The 20,808-nt window shown below is 43.4% G+C and overlaps 1 protein-coding gene across 3 annotated transcripts in view; it reads left to right on the forward strand.

Moving 5' to 3' along the window:
- SIK2 (salt inducible kinase 2) overlaps window positions 1–20,808 on the forward strand; it is a 133,993-nt gene that overhangs the window by 105,844 nt on the left and 7,341 nt on the right. For all 3 annotated transcript variants that reach the window (XM_052653070.1, XM_052653072.1, XM_052653071.1), the window contains exons 5-13: window positions 344–468; window positions 880–1,003; window positions 2,340–2,560; window positions 4,314–4,466; window positions 11,141–11,305; window positions 17,369–17,597; window positions 18,093–18,377; window positions 18,514–18,677; window positions 19,640–19,753. In XM_052653070.1, coding sequence (XP_052509030.1) covers window positions 344–468; window positions 880–1,003; window positions 2,340–2,560; window positions 4,314–4,466; window positions 11,141–11,305; window positions 17,369–17,597; window positions 18,093–18,377; window positions 18,514–18,677; window positions 19,640–19,753 — 1,580 coding nt within the window. The remainder of the gene's footprint in view (window positions 1–343; window positions 469–879; window positions 1,004–2,339; window positions 2,561–4,313; window positions 4,467–11,140; window positions 11,306–17,368; window positions 17,598–18,092; window positions 18,378–18,513; window positions 18,678–19,639; window positions 19,754–20,808) is intronic.

Below are 20,808 nucleotides of genomic sequence, written 5' to 3' on the forward strand. Positions count from 1 at the left end.
TTCTAAAATTATCAAATTCAAGCTGGTTGTCCTTATCAGTGGAATTTTTCTTTTCAGCCTTAAAAATAAATGATTTGAAGTCTTTTTTCCAGCCTCTCACTCATTCTCTTTGAGAAGAAAACTTAATTCATTAACACATTCATTCAAGAAATATTTATTGAATGCTTAATATTTGCTATTCATTGTGCTAAATGCTAAGGAAACATCACAAGTTACATGCCACCCCATGCTCAGAATGAATTAGTAGTAGTAGTGTCGATACTGCATATTATAAAATTAGTATGAGAAATTCAGTATAGTTTGAGAGCATAGATGAAAGTAACGTTTATTTCCATCCCACTAGATTTCGGTTTTGGAAATTTCTTTAAAAGTGGTGAACTGCTGGCAACGTGGTGTGGCAGCCCCCCTTATGCAGCCCCAGAAGTCTTTGAAGGGCAGCAGTATGAAGGACCACAGCTGGATATTTGGGTATTTCTTTGCTTTGCTGTGTTAAATGCATCTGTCATGATAATACTGGGTACTCTGGCCCATTCTGAAGCTCTTGGTACCTAACACATAGATAGTAGTTCATGCCTTTCCTGTCCACTGGCCTGTAATTAGTCAGAGTAGAGATTCTAGGAAAGAATTTCTAGGGGAAGATGTTATCAGCAGTGATTTAAAGTTTAGTAATCAAAATGATTAAGTTTAGTTCTTTTGGTATTTATTATAGGATGCTTTATTGCAGTGGTCAGCATTTCAGCTTTTTTTTTTCTGAGACAGTAGTAAATTCAAACAGGAATTTTCAGTCCATATAATTTTAAGAGCTTGAGGATATTTTAGGAAAACAAAGCGTGTTCAAAGTTCTCAGCAGAAAAATGACAGCCTTTTTTTCTTCCACAGAGCATGGGAGTGGTTCTTTACGTCCTTGTCTGTGGAGCTCTACCTTTTGATGGACCAACTCTTCCAATTTTGAGGCAGAGAGTTTTAGAAGGAAGATTCCGGATTCCATATTTCATGTCAGAAGGTAACAACCTGTTTATCTTAAAACTGTGCTTTACAGAATTTTTTCTCCAAATGAATGCCTAAAGAAAGGCTTCTCTTTTTCTAAGAGTTTGGGTGCCAAATAAAGTGACCGAGTCACTTTAAAAGTCATACAAATAAGCAACCCCCTCTATGTAGGTGAGAGAAATTCCAGCCTTCCTACTTGTAACTGGAACAGAAAGTGTCCCAGATTAAGAACAGTAAATCTTCCCATTTGCCCTCATCTGTGAATGTCCTAGGTATTTATTTTAGCCTTTGAGAAGCACTTTGTAGATACAGATTTACAACCATGTCACTCTAAGTATGAAATGGATTTTCCCATATCTTCTGGTGGGAGGTTACAAAAGTAAGCTTTTTATTTAAACTTAAAACCAACTAGCAAAACAACTGAATTAAGATGAAGTGCTATAGTCCCTTCCAGTGTTGTACTGAGTTGCTGCATAGGCAGCAGTTAAGTTCACTCAGTTTAGATTTTGTTTATCATTCTCAACTTAGCAGTTCCTAGTAACAGAAGTAATGTTCTAGTACTTAAGAAAGTGGATTTTGGAGCCAGACCACCTGGTTTATTCCTGAGTCCACCACTTACTGGCGGTCTGACCTTGGCAAGTTATATTTCTGTGCTTCAGTGTCCTCACTCTATAAAATGGAAATAACAATAGTTCCTAATAGGGGTGTTGAGGTATTAATTAAATTCATCTGTGTAGAGCTCTTAGCGTGGTGAGCTTAGGCAGGGTAGTAAAGAGGGTGCTGCCAGCTCAGAGGATAAGCAAGTGCCCAGAATTGCAGCAGTGCAGTTTACTTAGTGTCATCAGAAGTAACTGCTATTGCACCTACATTTTTCTCAGTTGCACTGATATGGAGAATAACAACAGTCCCTTGGAGGGCTCTTGCCTCACACAACCTTAGTATATCAGCCTCAGAAGTGACCAGAAGGATCCATTACTATTTGCTTGTTCTAGGAAAAAGCCTTTTTTTCCCCTCTTTTCTTTAGTGGAAATCTAAGTCTGTGTCTAGATATTTTCAATTGAGTCATTCAGTAGAAGGGTTTGTTTAGTACAGATTTGAATAGACCTATACCCTCTTGTTTTTCTTAAGTATTCATTCACGGAGATGGTTAATTTAACGTGTCAGCACTCATGGTGTGAACTTGACGAATACAAATAGCCTTCAGGTTTTAGTTACTCATTTGACCTTTTGCTTTCCAGTGGGCACTGTGGAGGATACAAAGATTATCACCACTGTACAAAGTCACGGGTCAGGTAAATACGCCGAAGTGCAAGGAGAATCACATGACTTCTGTAACACTGTGTTTTCTGTAGATTGTGAGCACCTTATTCGAAGGATGTTGGTCCTGGACCCGGCCAAACGACTGACCATAGCACAAATCAAAGAGCATAAGTGGATGCTCGTGGAAGTTCCCGTTCAGAGGCCTGTTCTCTACCCACAAGGGCAAGAAAATGAGCCGTCCATCGGGGAGTTTAATGAGCAGGTTCTGCGATTAATGCACGGCCTTGGAATAGATCAACAGAAAACCGTTGAGGTAAAGGGACTGGAGATGTGACTAAAGACATTTCAGGACTCGGTTGTATCAATACTTAGTAACTTATAATTTCATTCTTATACTTGTCATCCTGGTCTTCTGGCCAAGCCAGCACCTCAGCGTGCAGTTCAGTGTTCCCTGGAGATTTCATCACACTCTATTTTTGTTTGCTTTTAATCAATATGTAAATTCTTGCCTTTACCCATCGGCCAAAAAATTCAAAAGGAAGCGTTATGTATGTTTGAGGAAAGACAGTGATGGAAACTTGACAAATAAAAAGTAGAAAGTTTCTTCTAAGATGAAACATAAACTCTTATAGGTAATAAGCTAGTTTATATGGGACATAAGTGTGCAGATACAGAACAAGGCAAGAGCTGAACATGAAGGAAAAAGGGAAGACATCAGGTTTAGGAAAACCAGTGGGATTTAGTTGTGAGCTGAAGAAACTCAGAAGGCAACAACAGGTGGATTCCTGATTTGGAAGTTTTATGGGTCACAGATCTGAGAAGGTCATGAACCTGGGAAATTGCTCATCAGCTTTTTTCTGTCCTTTAATAGTTAGCATATTCATAGGATATACATATTTTTAATACCTCCACAGCAGTCAAAAACCGTGTTTTTAAGAATGAAGCCTAACAAGAATTTAAAACGCGCCCCGGTGAAGACAGAGTCCTGTGGCCTGTGCCGCCTTTCCTTCGCTGTAGCCATAAGTGAAACCACACTGCGCTGCTTTTGCACATCACGTGCTCAGCGAGGCCTGTGTGTCCTTGCCCGTGACGGCAGCTGTGAGCACAGTTCCCTTGGCCTGTGATGTTTGCTGCCCGTGCTCTGCATGCGAGCATCCCTGCACAGCACCTATGCAGCCTGTCACGTGGAACTAGAAGCCAAAGGAGCCTCTGTTTTTCTTTTCCATTAGCATCGTTGGAGAGCTGGCCAGCCAGGGATGTGAAAAATTGGGAAGCAACTTTATTTTCAAGGTTTCACGAGGGTGGGACTGCAAAAACAAGAGGAAAAAATTACCTAAGAATGGAGACACAGCGTCTCTCAACCTAGTGTCCAAATGTCATTCTCCAGCCCAAAATAATCACCAGAAATTTCCCCAAAGACTTTAATCATTGACTTCAGGGTTAGCAATGCTTGGGCTTGTGTCGAGGCTGTGGAATTAGAGCCTGTGGGCTCAGGTTGCTAACCAACCTTAGAGCCTAGTTACAGCCATGAGATGGGACCACAGTGACAGCGCTGGGGAATGTCTGCATGAGACAGTGATGGCGTTTTCTCTGAATGCAGAAAAATAAATGGATCCAATTAATGTAAAAGGACCAGTCAAGTCATTCAGAGGTATCACCCTTTATACAATTAATGAAGTTATCTGTCTTCTATTCTGAATTCTGGAATACCTTTCATTTTGAGTCATACTTTGCTTGTTACTCTTTTTTTTTTTTTTAAGAACACATGATATCTTCCCTCCCGTATTTATTTATTTATTTACTTATTTTAGCCAGACTCCTTGCATTCTGTTTTTTAATTAGTTTATTTTTTTATTGAAGGATAATTGCTTTACAGAATTTTGTTGTTTTCTGTCAAACCTCAACATGAATCAGCCATAGGTATACATATATTCCCTTATGTTTTTTATTTTATTGAAGATTAGTTGATTTCTAATGTTGTGTTTTCCCCTCCTTTTTTAGAAAGGTGTAAATCACTGAATTGGTTTTTACGGTTCTCTGCCTTTGGCACTGGTTTTCTCTTGCAGGCTTTGCAGAACAAGAGCTATAACCACTTTGCTGCCATTTATTACTTGTTGGTGGAGCGCCTGAAATCACACAGGAGCAGTTTTCCTGTGGAGCAGAGACTTGATGCCCGCCAGCGGAGGCCGAGCACCATCGCCGAACAAACAGTTGCCAAGGTAACAGCCTATTAGCCAGTAGTCTTATCGGTGCGAATGCCTGTTCAGACGTTTGACACGTTTTCCGAGGTGTAGTACAAAGGGCTAGGATTTCATCCTCTCCACCTTGTTTCTCTGTAAAGTTTCTGTCTGTCATTTACTAGGTTCATTTACCATCTTCCTATTTGTAAGGGTTTAATTTTATTTCAGACAGGTTTTTTTTCTTTAAGAGGCTTCTCTCTCTTTTTAAAAACCATTCATTTATGTTGAGAATTCATGTAACTAGTCTGTACATTCAATTTCACTTAATAAATTTTTATTGCAGATTTACTGTGAAAGCTTCACTTATTAGGCACTACAGGGAAGATGTATAAAACGTACCCTCAGGATGTATAAACGTGCCCTCAGAGTCATTACATTATAGAAGCAAAATAAGACAACATCATGACTAGCAATCCTTCAAAAATAATGAAAAGGCAAAATTTAGAAGATGCTATGAATGTCATCATTTTGAACTTGTGTAGATGTGTGATAGAACGTTTTTTAGAAAAAGGGCAAAGGGGAGAGAGATACATCTGATCGGGCAAGGCTTTGTGGGAGAGACGGCATTTAAGATAGAGCCTCACAGCTGTTCAGGAGAGGCAGTAGCTAGAGGCATTACACGTAGACAGAAGCAGTGTGAGCAGAAGTACTCGAGTGGGCCAGTGTAGACTTGTCCCGATTAATTCACTTGAATTGAAGAATAGGGAAATGAAAGAGTCGGAGTGGTTAAGTTGAAGCCATGCTGTGAAAGGATTGAATGCCAAGGTACAGGACAGAGTTGTTGTTCAGTCCCTCAGTTGTGTCCAACTCTTTGCGACCCCGTGGACTGCAGCACTCCAGGCTTCCTTGTCCTTCACCAACTCCCAGAGCTTGCTCAAACTCACATCCATTGAGTCGGTGATGCCATCCAACCATCTCATCCTCTGTCGTCCCCTCTCCTCCTGCCCTCAATCTTTCCCAGCATCAGGGTCTTTTCTAATGAGTCGGCTCTTCTCATCAGGTGGCCAAAGTATTTGGTGCTTCAGCTTCAGTTTACTAATAATTCAGGAAGAAATGAGGAACTGCTGAAGACTATTAAGCAAAAAAAGTGATAAAATTATATTGCACTTTAAGCTAAGCAATCTGCTAACATTGTGAAGGACAGACTGGATGGGGGAGAGAAGAAATTTGGAGCACGCTGTTAGATGATTATAGTTGATGAGAAATACTGAAGACCCAACTTAACGTGATGCCAGTGGAAGTAGGCAGGAAGGGCGAGCATAAGGAGCACTCCCAGGTGGGCCCTGGCTGAACTCAGCCCTGGTCTGGAGAGGCAGCCCAGCATGGTGGTCTCTGGAACACATCCCAGATTCTGCAATTTCCTACAGTGCACCTTAAAAAAGTTACCTGAGGTCTTTCTGTGCCTCGGTTTCTCAAGCTTTAAAATGGGAATAATTATAAGATGCTGGGACATTTAAATTAGTGAGTAATTGTTCAGCACATAGTAATAAATAATGTAGGGGAGGAAGGGACAAGGAGAGGCGGCTCCATTGTTGAGCCCAAGGCTGAGGGAGTCACAGTGGTGGTGACTCAGCTGATGGGGAAGAATGGACCTGGGTCCCCAGAGAGAGGCTGGCGCTCAAACTGGGAGAACTGGGAGATGCCCTATGCAGATCATTCACATGCTCTTTCAGGATTTCCATCTACTTCTGTGAGTACCGTGTTTAAAGTGGGAGTAAGAACAAAAGAGGTTTCACTTTGTATTTCTTGTTTGGCAGTCCTACAAAATTTATAGAATTATAATAGAATCTTGCATTGACTTCTCCAGAGTATGTGAAAAAGAAACCCAAGGAAATTGAAATCTTCTTGATTTTAATAGGCAAATGATATGCTTTGTTATACATACTTTAATAACTCAAATAATGTGAATATTGAGACTAACGTGAGTAAAATCATGTATCACCAAAGTTCCAGATATTTGGGTTGAAGTATCTCTGAGCACTTGTAATCCTTCAAAGTGGAGCAGTATTGCCTTCAAGATAGAGGCAGGGACGAAATGAGAATTCCAAATTTGGGGCAGCAATAGGGAAATGGAGGTGACCCTTCCCTCTTGAGAACGCTGCAGCAGGAAAATAAGAAGCAGGGAAGCCCCACACTGAGCAGCTGCCCTCCCAGGCCTCTGTTCTTCCGAGATGTTACACAAGTGAGGGTTACATAAACGACCCCTCCAAGCACACGCGTCTGTTATTGCACATGACTTCCTTTTCGCAGCTAAATTTGACGCAAGTTCCTTCGATCTCAAGTTGTATTTCATTTGGCTTGAGGTTCAGATGTATTAGCATAGCTTCTTCTATTTGATAATTACTTTTTATTTCCGAGCACCCCATGAGTTCTTTTCATTGTATACATTGACCTAAATTATCATAGAAAGCTATTTCCTGTGACTTGAAATGTATCTAAAGAGTATGAGTCCTGTCTGAGTGCTGAGCAGCAGGCACTAGGTTGAAGTTCTCCCTTTCCTATGAGACTGCGTTCTCATGTTTAGTGTTGAACTTGTTAAAAAATAGGTTTCTCTGTTTTGGTGAATATAAATATGCTTAAAGTTTTCGTAGAGCCTATCCCCTTGAATTCTTTGATGTTCTGCTCTCTTTTTAAAGAAGTGGCAGATCGAGTATTACTTGATGGAGCAATAGAAACTGTGGAGGTCACAGGATCCCATTGCAGAGGTCACGTGAGCGGTGCAGTCAGGCAGAGCTTGGGCTCCATACCGAGCTGAGTGACGTCAGCAAGTCAGCATCTCTGAGCTCCAGTGTCCTTAACTATAGAATGAAAACAGCAGTACCTACTTACTTCACAAGTTTCCTACAAAGATGAACTTGGTTAATTGATTCCAGCGGTTCTGTTCAGATAGAACACTTATGTGCCAGACGCAGTGCCAGCCCATCCTGGTTTCATAGGTGCCCAGAAAACAGTCTCTGTGAATTTATGGTGTAGTGATAAATAGCCCATGATTACTACTTAGAAAACAGTGAGATTCCCATCTTAGATGGATTGAGGGTACTTATATTTGCCACATAATATACAGGAAACATGACATCTAATTGACTGTTTAAAAACATGCCTTTTTATTGTGAATTCTCTCTACTAGTTTTCAGCCGTCCTTCAGGAGCACTAAAGACTTTTTCCCATGGGAGAAAGCATTTTCATTTTAATGGTGCTGGAAAGCATAAAATCAGAAAGAGATTCAAGATAATAAATATGTGATCTAAAAAGTTATTGCAGTTAGTGGACCTGGTCATTATTTATGACCACTCTTTTTAAAAAAATTTATTACAGTATAATTGACTTACAATGTTGTGTGAATTTCTGCTATACAGAAAAGTGACTCAGTTATACACATATATTCCTTTCCCTTGTGGTTTATCCTAGGATATTGAACCTAGTTCCCTTGTTATTTATCCATTCTGAATGTAAGAGTTTGCATCTGCAGTCTGCACACTCCCAGCCCACCCCTCCTGCAAACCCCTCTCCCGTAATAACCACAAGTCTGTCCTGTGCGTCTGAGCCTCTCTCCGTTTCCTAGATAGCTTCATTTGTGCCGTGTTTTAGATTCCACGTATAAGTGATGTCACACGGTGTTTGTCTTTCTCTTTCTAGCTTCCTTCACTTTATCATGATAATCTCCAGTTGCATCCACGTTGCTGCACATGGCATTATTTCACTCTTTTTATGGCTGAGTAGTATTCCACTGTGTGTATGTAACATCTTCTTTATCCATCTGTCTGTCAGTGGACATTTAGAATGTCTCCATGTCTTGGTTGTTGTATGTGGTGCTGCTGTGAACATAGAGGTGTGTGTATCTTTTTGAATTATAGTTGTTTTTTATTTTTTTTCTTTTTTGGATATACACCCAGAAGTGGGATTGCGGGATCATATGGTAATACTATTTTTAGTTTTCTGAGGAACTTCCACACTGTTTTCCATAGTGGCTGCACCAGCTTACTCTCCCACCAATAGTATATGACGATTCCTTTTTCTCTGCACTCTCTCCAGCATTTATTTGTAGACTTTTTGTTTGTGTTAGTCACTCAGTCGTGTCCAACTCTGCAGCGTTATGGACTGTAGCCCACCAGGCCCCTCTGTCCATGGGATTTCCAGGCAAGAATACTGGAGTGGGTTGCCATTTCCTTCTCCAAGGGATCGTCCTGATCCAGGGATCAAACCCTGGTCTCCTGCATTGCAGGCAGGTTCTTTACTGTCTGAGCCACCAGAGAAGACTTTTTAATGACAGCCAGTTCTGACCAGTGTGAAGTGGCATCTCCTTGTAGTTTTCATTTGCATTTCTCTAATAATTAATCTTTTCATGTGCCAATCGTGTTTATGGCCACTCTTGAAGAAATGGGTAATATCTGCTTGCTTGAGATATTAATCAACCATCTATTTATTATAATAGCATATTATTTAGTTCACTTCTTAGTGTTGGGCATGCTGTTTGAATACTTATACTATAACTTGTACCAAAAAGATTTATTTAATTCCATGATTCCAAGAATCCTAAATAGCAGACCTCTAAATCTGTCATTGTATTTCCTATGAAGTGATTATCACAATAAAATGTGTTACGTTTCTGTCCTTACCAAGTTCACGGTAAGCTGTTGTAGTCCAGGTTGGATGTTTAAGTTGCCAAGAAAAATGTGCTATGCTTGACCTGGCCCAGCACAATCCTGCCATTTAAAAAGTCACAGCTAACAAGAGGCAGGAAGTGAGAAGAACACCCTATCCTAGTTGTCATGTTGGGGTCTCATTTCCAGCTCAGTGTCTATAGGTAATGCTTTGCCCTAATAAGAAGGAGCAGTCAAGTAAATTTAGGAAACAGAAATCAAAAGTTTAGCTTTATCCTTTGATTTAAAAGACAATGATAAGAACAGGTAGAATATATCAAATAGACTTTATTAGGAAGTTTAATTTTTACATTGTGGCTAAAACAGTTAATTTAAATTAGTAATGCTGGAAAGGGGGGAAAAAATGTTTAGTTTCAAAAGTGACCTGAGGAGCAGTGATAGAAGAAAAGCTGTTTCTTTATCATGCTCAGAATGTATATAGTGCATTTTCTTTTTTTTTTTTTTTTTAGCATCCATATAATACCAACACTTTACTATTGCTATATTTTATTCTTTATTTCATGCAGTATATCTAATGATGTTAATGTTGGAATATAAAGAATACTCTATATTCAAAGTATATTCAAGGATAAAGTATATTTCTAACATACTCCCCATTATTGAAAACCATCAGTCTGAAATTTTAACTGAGAACCGTTAGGTAGTATCTGAGAACAAAAGTGTATATTCATTTTGCAGTCTAATTCCTATATTAAATTGTGTCGTCATCTAAGACTTTAGAAAGAAGGAGAAAGGAGGAATCAACGTTACTGAGTGAAGTACTTTACACGTTGCCTGTTAAAATCCTGACTTCACTGTGTAGTAGATATTATGCCCTTTTCAGGAGGTGAAGAAAATAAGATTAAAAGAGTTTAGGTAACTGATTAAGTTCACACAATTAGTAAGTGATGGAGCCAGAAATCAAACCCAGGTCTTGGGAAAGGAAAAGCTAGCACCGTACCATTCTGTTCCTTTTCATTTGTTTGAATTTAAAACTCACCATCCTGTATCTCCTGGAGTGATAATGGCAGAAAAAATAGAGGCCATTCCTCTGCCTTTTAGAAACTGGTATGATGATTGTTCCCTCCGATGTTTTGCAATGTCTGTTATGTTCAAAAGAGATCTAAGAAATTATTCTGCCAGTTTTAAAGAGATGGGGAGGAAAGGATTACCCAACAGTGTCATCTTCCCAGTCATTCCGTACCATTGTCATAAAGGAAAATCTCTTTTAAATGATTTTTCAAAGGAAGAGTTTGTAATACTTGTTTACTTAGAGGGTTTAATGGAGGAGACATGGAGAATGGACTTTCTAGAGTAGGCTGACTTTATGAACGTAACTTGCTCAGCAGTAAGCATCTCTGTTTCTGCTGGACAAACAGGCTGTGTTTAGTCTGCACGTCTCCTTCAGAGAAGGAAATTCCTGCCCCGGCCAAGTAGCTGCTGCTTCTCTCTTCTTCCTCTTAACACACATCCTTGCCAAGAAATATGTACCATCTCACCCCACACCCCACCCAAAAAACAGAAAGATGCAGGTAGATAGCCCTTATTACAGTGTACTTTGTGTTACAGTTAGTTGTGTGCCTATCTATCTCTGGTTCCATTTTGAGCTCCTGCTCCTTGAAACTGGGGCTGTTCTATGCTTCTTTGTATCTTTCCAGAGTAATATATTTAAGGATACGGACGATACATGTTTGTTGAATTGGAAAAAAAAGAACATCCTTACCTTCCTTGAAAAGAGTAGCTTTCTTGTCATATCTGTGAAACTTATGCACCTCGCCGTGGAACAGGAACGAACTTCTGTACAGCCTGTCTCAGAATGATGGCAGAGACTGCTTCAGACGGATACCTCTACCTGTACATACTTCATCATACCTTTTCTGGAGTTTCCAACAAATCACTGGTTATCCTTTCATTGCACCAGGAAGAATCGTCTTATCTCAAGGGATTTGTACATTTATGTATATAGAGAGAGGATTAATGTTCCCGAACTTTCCATTCTTGCCCTATTTACAGGCCCAGACTGTGGGGCTCCCAGTGACCGTTCATTCACCCAGCGTGCGAGCGATGCGATCTGCCCTTCTCCCACAGGCATCCGCCGTGGACGCCTTCGCGTTTCCCGCATCTGGCTGTCAGGCAGAGGCAGCGTTCATGGAGGAAGAGTGTGTCGACACTCCAAAGGTACGCACGTGTTTGAGAGACTCCAAGCTTGCAGGTTGGCTGGAGCTGGCAGCTGGGTCCGCAGACATTGTACTTTGGCTTAGCTGAACTTTGTCATTTCTTCAAGGCACTCAGGAGTGTTGTTTTTGTGCGGAAGACCTGAGGAACGTGTTCAGAGAGGACCTCGGCTCCCTCTCCATCTTGTCTTCACCACGATTATGTAACTCGTCAGATCTCACGTGTACTTTTCAGAATCTTTCTTCCTTCTGTTTCCTTAACCAGTCTCTTCTCACAAGTTCTAGATCCCTCATAGGTTTTGAATTTTTTTAAGCCAACTGTAATTCTGAAAACAAAAACGTAACTATTGTGCTGACTTGGGCTTTGCCTGTTACTATGGCCCTTTTTTTGCATGTGCTATGCTGCAGCTACAAAATGATGAGCCTTTTTTGTTCAACTAAATATCTCTTTGTGTCCAGTTTGAACATACCTAAAGGAGATAAGTTTATTCTGGTGTGCTGTATAAAGTTGGCCTTTAGTATATGGACAATGATGGCTTCTCTCATTTCATGGATGTTTGTTGTTGTTTAGTTGCTAAGTCGTGTCCTGTCTCCTTTGTGACCCCTTGGACTGTAGCCCGCCAGGCTTCTCTGTCCATGGAATTTCCCAGGCAAGAATAGTGGAGTGGGATGCCATTTCCTTCTCCAGGGGACCTACCCGACCCAGGGATCAAACCCTGGTCTCGGGCTTGGTAGATAGATTCTTTAGCACTGAGCCAGCTGGGAAGCCCAGTGGATATTTATTCCACTTCTTATTTGTTTTATATACTTAGCATCAAGTGATATACTGAGGATCACATTAATGGGCAGGTCTTAGAGCATGTTTAAAATAGACTCGTTTCTTCTCTGGCTGTGTGAACTTGGACAAAATGACTGATTTCTTTGAACTTACATTCTCTCTTGTAAAACGAGGATACCAACTTTATGAGACTGTTGTGAGGATTAATTTAGAGAATGTGTATGAGAGTCTAGGCAAATTGTAGATACTCAATAAATATTGGTTTCCTGTCTTTTAGCCTCATTAGGTAATAAAAAGATGACTCAGACATTAATTCTGCCTCAAAGCCTGTAGTCTAGCAGAAGAGACATGATGCATAACTAACAGCAGTGATGCCGAGAACTGAATAAATTGATACATAACCGGTCCCTTAGAGAGACAAAAATCAAAATGCTGCAAGACTAGGAGACAGTTCCAGTTTGATCAATAATGTCTTTGGTTTAACTGTCAGAGCTGGGAATTAAGAGACAAAATCAGGATAGATGGCAACGAGGGTGTGCTGGCTCTCTCGGCGGAGGGGAAATGTCAGGAAAGCCCCGTCCCTGCAGGTCAGAGCCGGAGCTCAGCATGGCTGAGGGAGCGGGCCTATGAAGGGGAGTCGTACAAAATAAAGACAAATAGCCTGCCTTGAATGGCAAAGCCGAGGGATAGACTCTCTCTAGTCTGAGGCTCTCAGCATGGGGACGTGTTTCAGTACTATCAGGAGAGTTTTTCTCAGATGGACTTCTCCAGGAAACAACTGAAGATTTTTTGATAAGGAAGCACCATGATCCATGTTATACTTCAGAAATAACCTTGGAAATGTCCATAGCCTACCTTGAGTGGGAGAGATTCTGGTGACAAGGACAGTGGAAGGCTAGAGCATGTGTCGGGGGAGGTTGATAAGAGGCTGCGCTACACGGTGCCCGTGAAACTGGACAGGAGGCGATGGTAGAAACGAGATTGCACAGATAAAACTGATAGACTGGTAGAAGTCCAAACCAAGGCCAGCATTATGAGCCCTGAGGACCAGGAAGGTGAATGCCATTTTCAGAAACAGAGGTAGAGCTGATTCGGAAGTTAAGTAATGGGTTCAGCTAGAGCGAAATCAAGGCAGCCTGAAGCTAGGCTGCTGGGTTCCCGACCGCGAGGAGTTAGCGTCTGTGTCCCGGAGGACAAGGCCGCTTCCTGTGGACAGTCTGTTTCCTCTGCCTGCGGTTGCCTAGCATGTTCAGATCCTCATAAACTGCTGTTACATTCCCACCCGGAAATTTAGACATAAATTGGGACAACATGATTCATTTATTTTTTAAAATCTAATTCCCTTGAAAAAATTAAAATGCAGTGTGCTGAAAGCTTGGCTGTAAGGGCATCAGGCCCGAAACACAGATTGGGCACTGTCTGCCGTATTATATAGGGCAGGCTATTTTTAAAGCTTGTGATTGTTACCGTAACCAGGAAACAGACAGGAAATGAATGATTTTGTGAAAGATATAGACAGAAGCTAGATGGCATATTTGCATTTGTAGGAAGAGCAGTGCCACGCTGGAACTGGCCACCCACACTGACAGGGCCACCCTGGCGCCCGGCCAGGCCGTAGCCTTCTGCTGTCTTATTCGTGGAGCGTTTCAGCTATGTCAGCGGTGCTCTCTGTGCCTCTTGCCTCCCTAGCACCTCTCTCTCTGGGCCCATAAATAAGCACACACGCAAAACCTTCCGACGGATACCGGCCCTTTGTTGCTGGTCTGGCTTCGCATCCCTCACTCTAGTGCCTGTTTGTCGTCTCGAAGATGCCGAGTAACTGATGTGTTGCCCTGTCATTTCTGCTCACAGTTGGTGGCAGGCACTGTGCCTCTCAGAGGTTTCACCTCTCTTTCCCTCCCGGAAGTTTTCAACTTCACCTTAAAACTGTCAGTAAAATCCTTCATGGAGTCTGTGTGGAAGCATGGGTTTGGGATTGCTGCAAAAGATAGCACCTTTCTGAGATAGTCATGCAACTCTGAGCAGTCACCACGACTCCCGGGAAGCACAGAGGCCCATACAGGGGCAGAGCAAGTCTGAAGGGTTAGTCTTTCTCTTTTGAGAGTTTTTGGGGGATAACGGACTTTACACACACACACCCACAGATACTTTTAACATTTTATTAGAGGTTATAATAAAAGAATTTTCCAGGTTACCATCTTCATAGCTGGAGAGTGGAAGGAAACTGTGAAACTGTGAAGTAGAGCTGTTCCACCTCTATTGACATTTTAAATATTTTAATTATAAAGGTAGCACACGAAAGGCAGAGTCTAAAAAGGATCGTCAAAAACCTTTAATAGTTTTAACCTCTAAGACTTAGTCAAGGGGAGAAATTACTCTGAATTTGAACTTTTTAATTTATAATGAAAAAACATCAATCAGAATCACAAACAGAAAATTCAGAGAGGGATAAAGGAAAAAATTAACTTACTCATAATCCCCCTACCCAAAACAAAGGTAAGCCCATTTTTGACATGTTTCCTTAGAGTATGTTATAGATGGATAGATAGATGGATGGGTAGGTGGATGAGTATAGGGTGACTCAGCACGTAGGTAGTCTTGTTAAAACAAAATCTTATTCTATTATATATAATTTCAAACCTGCCTTTACATAAAATATCATGGGCATTTTTTTTTCCATACCATGAAATCATCTTTGAAAGCATGGGTTATATTTAACAACTGCCTTATATTAGATGTACCCTTATTTAACTACTTGCCTATTTTTAGACACCAAGTACTTTAATTTTTTTTTTGCTGCCTTATATATGCTTCAGGGATATGAATATCCTTGTGTCTAAATTTTTGACTAGCTTTGATTATTTCCTGAGGATAAATTTCCAGAATTGGGGTTATCCAGTTCTTTCCTTCCTTACCTGGTTATTTGTTTATTTTAATTTGCCTCAAGATGGTAAAAATGCTTTAAAAGAAAATATTGCTTTATTCTCATGCTTTAAACAATTTTATTGTTATAAAGTATTATCTTCAGTCAAGAAATGATGATAATATATACAATGCTTTAGTTATCCCTCCTGGAAAACTTTACTCTCATTTTACAAGTGGGAAAAAAATGAGCCTTATAGAAGTTAAGCAACTTTCCTAATAAGAGCTGAGGTTTAATCCTCTTCAATATATGCCAAACTTGCCAGGCACTTAAGATATGAATTAAATAAGGCATGTTCCAGCCTCCAGACTCACTGGCTAGTACTATGCGTTAGTCTGCTGTGTTAGCACAGGCTGCCATGCAAAATGCTACAAGCTGGGTGGCTTAGACAACAGAAATTTATTTTCGTAATAGTTCTTGGAGGCTGGAAGTCCAGGATCAAGGTTGTGGCCAGTATGATTTCTGGTAAGGGCTCTTCCTGGCTGGTAGAGGGCCGCCTTCTCATGTCCTTCCGTGGGCTTTCCTCTGTGCTCTCATATATATAGAAAGAGTTTTCTAGGGTCTCTTTGTGTAAGGACACTAATCCTACCAGATCAGGGCCCCACCCTTAAGACCTGATTTAATTACATTTCTCTAGAGACTCCATCTCCAAATACAGTCACCCTGGGGTTACGGCTTCAGTGTGTGAGTTTAAGGGGAGATGCAAACATTCAGTCTGTAGCAGTCTACCAATCTCCTGTACTAGAATCTTGTATCTGTGGTAAGCTCAGGGGTGTTATTAGTTACGGGTAGAGTTTCTGAGGGTCTGACCTCCTACGTGTATGCTGCCTACTGCATGTGAGGTCTCTTATCAGAAGTGAGGTGATTGATCGAGTTTAAGGAAAGGCAAAAGCTCTTTATTGGAAAATGTACCTTTCACTCACACTGTGTTTTGAAGTCCTGTCCTCAAAAGGAAACACTCATCTGGGGAAGAGGGAAGGGGGGCCTGACTGCTGCTGGCCAGCATTCAGAGCTGTTGTTTCCTGGTGCCATGATCCATCTCGGTCTAGGAAAAGAGCATCCGTCTTCCTTCACTTTGAACGACCACTTGTCACTTTAAAACCTTGTAGTGCATTAGCCGCCTTATCCTAGTAATGGCTCCAGCCCCAGAACAGTTTTTTATGGAATAACTGTCCCCTCCCCCAAGCAAACAGCCATCTGAGTCACCCAAGTCTCCCTCTCCAAATAAAGGGCTTCGCAGCGCCTCCAGAGTGGTTGCCATAAGAGGAAAGTTGCCTGCGTCTGGCACGGTCAATTCCACGTCCCCTCTCACATACATGAGCCTCTCCTGCTTCCAGAGGAAACAATAGCTCTCGCGGGTGTATTCCAGGTGAAAGTGCTGCTGGGAACGCAGTGTCGCGCCTGGCTGCTCCTGAGCAGCTATTCATAGGAGAAAGCTGGATTGGTGTCCACAGGGGAATGGTTAAGGTAATGAGGTAAATAATTGCCTCCTCACTGGGGCTTTTACAGCCAGAACTGAAACCACAACTCTCCTCTGTGTGCCATTCCTGCCCGCGTCGAGGTGGTTTGCTTGGCAACTGCAGGGGCAGGCCGAGTTCTCACTCAGGAGCTGTGCCGAGCTCTTCCCCTTGGGGTAGGAAGTGTGGATACCGGGTATATTGCTGGGGGAAAGAGAATTCGGAGCCTTGGTGCTCGTTAACCTCTGCTGGAATTCCGGGCCTGTGAGTCATTTGTTATTCTATAATGGAAGGCTTTGGCCGGTTGCCATTTGGGTTTTTTTTTTTTTTTTCACTCCTTTTTGTGTTATGTACATCTTTAAAGAATTCTTTTTTCCATTCCTGGGGTCCCTAGAGCCAGGTGAAGAAGACTAAATCAAATGTGCAGGTACTTAGATTATAAACATAAATATCTGGAGCCTTCTTGTATGTTTTGTGGTTGGAAATTAGAAGAATGCTGAAGACTCCTCTTTTCTTACCAACCAGCCATGCAGTAGGATGTTTTTTAATCTCATCTTCCCCCTCTTCATTTCCCTTCTTAAAAATAATAATAACTGGTAGGCTTCAAGCTAATATGCCCTATTCATCTGGAAACCACTAAAAAAATTGTTGATTGTAATAATGATGACTCAGAGACCTGGGAGGCAGGGCCGGTTTGGGACATAACGGGCTTGCGTCTCTCAGTGCTGCAGTCGACTTGCCGTAACTTCTGGTCTACACAGTTATCACTGGTAGCAAATGTGGACATTTTTAATATTTTACTTAATTTCTGATTGGCCTCAGGCCTCTTGACATTTTTGCCTTTGTGGATTTTTCAAATGTCGCAGCAACTGATGGTTCCTCTCACGTCCCTCTGCCCCTGACATTTAGGTAAACGGCTGTCTCCTGGACCCTGTGCCTCCCGTCCTGGCGAGGAAGGGGTGCCAGTCCCTGCCAAGCAACATGATGGAAACCTCCATCGATGAAGGGCTGGAGACCGAAGGCGAAGCCGAGGAAGAGCCCAGTCAGGCCTTCGACGCCTTCCAGTCCACACGCAGCGGGCAGAGGCGGCACACGCTGTCGGAAGTGACCAATCAGCTGGTCGTGGTGCCTGGTTCAGGTAGGATTTCTAGCAAGCACCGGGCTGAGTCTCTGCAGCATCTGTGTCGTCTGCTGCAAGAGACAGTCGTGATACCAGCCAGTTCCTGGAATGTTGTTTGTCTCCTATTCCTTTGTGGACAGCACTTCAGCAGGAGTTGAGATTAGGCCTGCTCAGCAACTCACGGAGATTAAACTGGAATGTCTGTGAGTGTCCCCCCACCCCCCACACCCAACTCCCGGGACTCATCCGAGAGCTACGTAATGCATCAAGGACTCTGGCTCTTCTGGAATGGCAAAGATCGTACGGTCCCAAATTCTGGAAGTGTTTTCCCCCACAAGATTCAAAGTGATTCAGTTGACATGTAAAAAAGTTTTGAAAAAACGTTCTGGCTGGAGGTTGAAGACATGGTCTTCGTGGAAACTCACACTGGCCATGCTTGGTATTCCATGTTCCAAGAAGATGCTGTTTATTGGTGGTGATCTTGGTGTTTTGTTTTGTTTTTTTCTCTTCAAGGGAAAATTTTCTCCATGAGTGACAACCCCTCCCTTGACAGTGTGGACTCTGAGTATGATATGGGGTCTGTTCAGAGGGACCTGCACTTTCTTGAGGACAACCCTTCCCTCAAGGACATGATGTTAGCCAACCCGCCCTCACCCCGCATGACGTCTCCCTTCGTGAGCCTGAGACCTGCCAACCCCACCATGCAGGCCCTGAGTGCCCAGAAGCGCGAGGCCCACAACAGGTCTCCAGTGAGCTTCAGAGAGGGCCGCCGGGCGTCAGATACCTCCCTCACCCAAGGTGCGCTCTCCGCGGGCCCTAGGCGCTTCTGTTGTAGGACTCCCTGGGGTCCATTGCCATGTTGGTTTCATACCTGTGCTCACTTGAAAGGCCTTGTATTTCATTTAAACCATTTGGCCACTGCTCTTTCTTTCAGGAATTGTAGCATTTAGACAGCATCTTCAGAATCTGGCCAGAACCAAAGGCATCCTAGAGCTGAACAAAGTGCAGCTGCTCTACGAGCAGATGGGCCCAGAGGCAGACCCCAGCTTGGCCTCTCCCGCCGCTCAGCGCCAGGACCTGGCCAGCAGTTGCCCGCAGGTGGGTGCTCTGGGCCCTACCCCCGCGGCTGTGTGAGAACGAGGCATGAGTCTGTCCTGAAGGTGTGTCACCTCATTCAGAGGATTTCCTCCTCCTGGAGCAGACATGTCCCTTTGGAAAGCCCGCAGCCTGAAAGCTTTCTGTGTTGCTGTTGTTTGCCCGACAGGCTGGGTAGGCCCACCCCCACTGGCCCAGGTGGTCAGTACCACGTGGAAGCCTAGACACTCACTCTTTGCTCAGCTCATCGCACAGATTCTATATGGATTCCCTCTTAGTCTCCCTGGAACTCCCTCCCCCGACCATGCAGGTGTACACGCACATACCCACACAGATTACCAGTAATAACATAAATGAGAAGCTTATGGCCATTTATTTTTGATGTGATATCACATCATTAAATATTGTGAGTTATTTGTGCTAAAAGTACAAAAAGAATGGCTGTTGATGTAATTCATTTTCTGTGAGCCCATGTTCAGTACATCAGGAGTATTAGAGCATTTGATGCCACATGAAGGGAATAAGCTGCTGGTGACTCGATCATCGTTTACTGCGGGTAAACAGCACGCATTCGTCCTGTTGTTCAGTTGCCCAGTCGGGTCTGACTCTTTGCGACCCCGTGGGCTGTAGCCCACCAGGCTGCTCTGTCCATGGGATTCTCCAGGCAAGAATACTGGAGTGGGTTGCCACTTCCTCCTTCAGGGGATCTTCCCGACCCAGGGACTAAACCTACATTTCCTGCATCGGCAGGTGGATTCTTTACCACCAAGCCATCTGGGGAAGCTCATATTCCTCTTCTGCAAAGTGATTGACCCTCAGCCTACTAGTTACGTAAAAGCCTTGAGGATTAAGTCTTAACAGAGTTGGAGTTCCCCTTGGACGTTTGCCAAGGTGCTTCCACTCAGATTTGAAATTTTCTCCCACGTGGGAAACTGAAAGTGTGTCCCCTCCCCCTCGCCCCCCAGGAGGAAGCGCCTCCGCAGCAGAAGAGCGTGTCTGCGCTCCCCGGGGGCAGCGCACACCCGCAGCTCTCCCAGCGCCACAGCCTGGAGGCCCAGTACCTACAGCACCGACTCCAGGTGGGATCCTCCTCCCCCTTGTCGCTCCGGCTCAGGCTCACCGTGATCATCCCCACTCTGCCTCTCTGCACAGCAGGAACCTAGTTTGCTTGGTATTTATTTTGGGTAGCTGCTTAATTCCTTTATAGGCAAGCAGGTCTGACTCTGCATTTGTAGTTTCTAGAAACATGTTCAGACTTAGCCTTATGCTCTATCTTGGCAGCAGAAAAAGACTTGTCCTCAGACCCCTGGAAAGGGTACTTCCACTGAGCAGCAGGGAAGGGAACTCTGGCTTCTTTGCTTCTGTTTTACACCTCTTGCGTGCATACTGAGTTGTTTCAGTCACGACTCATTGTGACCCTGGACCACTAGACTCCTCTGTCCATGGGATTCTCCAGGCAAGAATGCTGGATAGGGTTGCCATGCCCTCCTCCAGGGGATCTTCCTGATCCAGGGATCGACCCGGATCTCTTCGGTCTCTCCTGCATTGGCCGGCAGTTTCTTCACTGCTGGTGCCACCTAGGAAGCCCTTATGCCTCTTAATACTTAGCAAACAGGTACCATAAGCTCTCTGTTCGTGCCTGAAAATATTAGATCCCATAAAGAATGAATCATTTGCTCATTCAGTAGGTGCCTTTGCTAGAGATTTAACTCTACTTTTCTCATTGTTCTTAGTCTCCATGAACCTCCTGGTCCTGGAGGACTTTAGAGACAGGAAAGTGAAGCAGGTTGGAACTGAGACAGCCCAGGCCTGCTGACCCAGGCTCTCCCAGGCCTGCTGACCCAGTGCTCTCCTAGGCTCTCCCAGGCCTGCTGACCCAGGGCTCTCCCAGGCTCTCCTAGGCCTGCTGACCCAGGGCTCTCCCAGGCCTGCTGACCCAAGGCTCTCCTAGGCCTGCTGACCCAGGGCTCTCCCAGGCCTGCTGGCCCAGTGCTCTCCCAGGCCTGCTGACCCAGGCTCTCCCAGGCCTGCTGACCCAAGGCTCTCCCAGGCCTCCTGACCCAGGCTCTCCCAGGCCTGCTGACCCAAGGCTCTCCCAGGCTCTCAGTGAGCAAGTGTCAGTCCCTGCAGCCTG

The sequence above is a fragment of the Budorcas taxicolor genome, chromosome 15, assembly GCF_023091745.1.
Source record: "Budorcas taxicolor isolate Tak-1 chromosome 15, Takin1.1, whole genome shotgun sequence".
NCBI lineage: Eukaryota > Metazoa > Chordata > Mammalia > Artiodactyla > Bovidae > Budorcas > Budorcas taxicolor.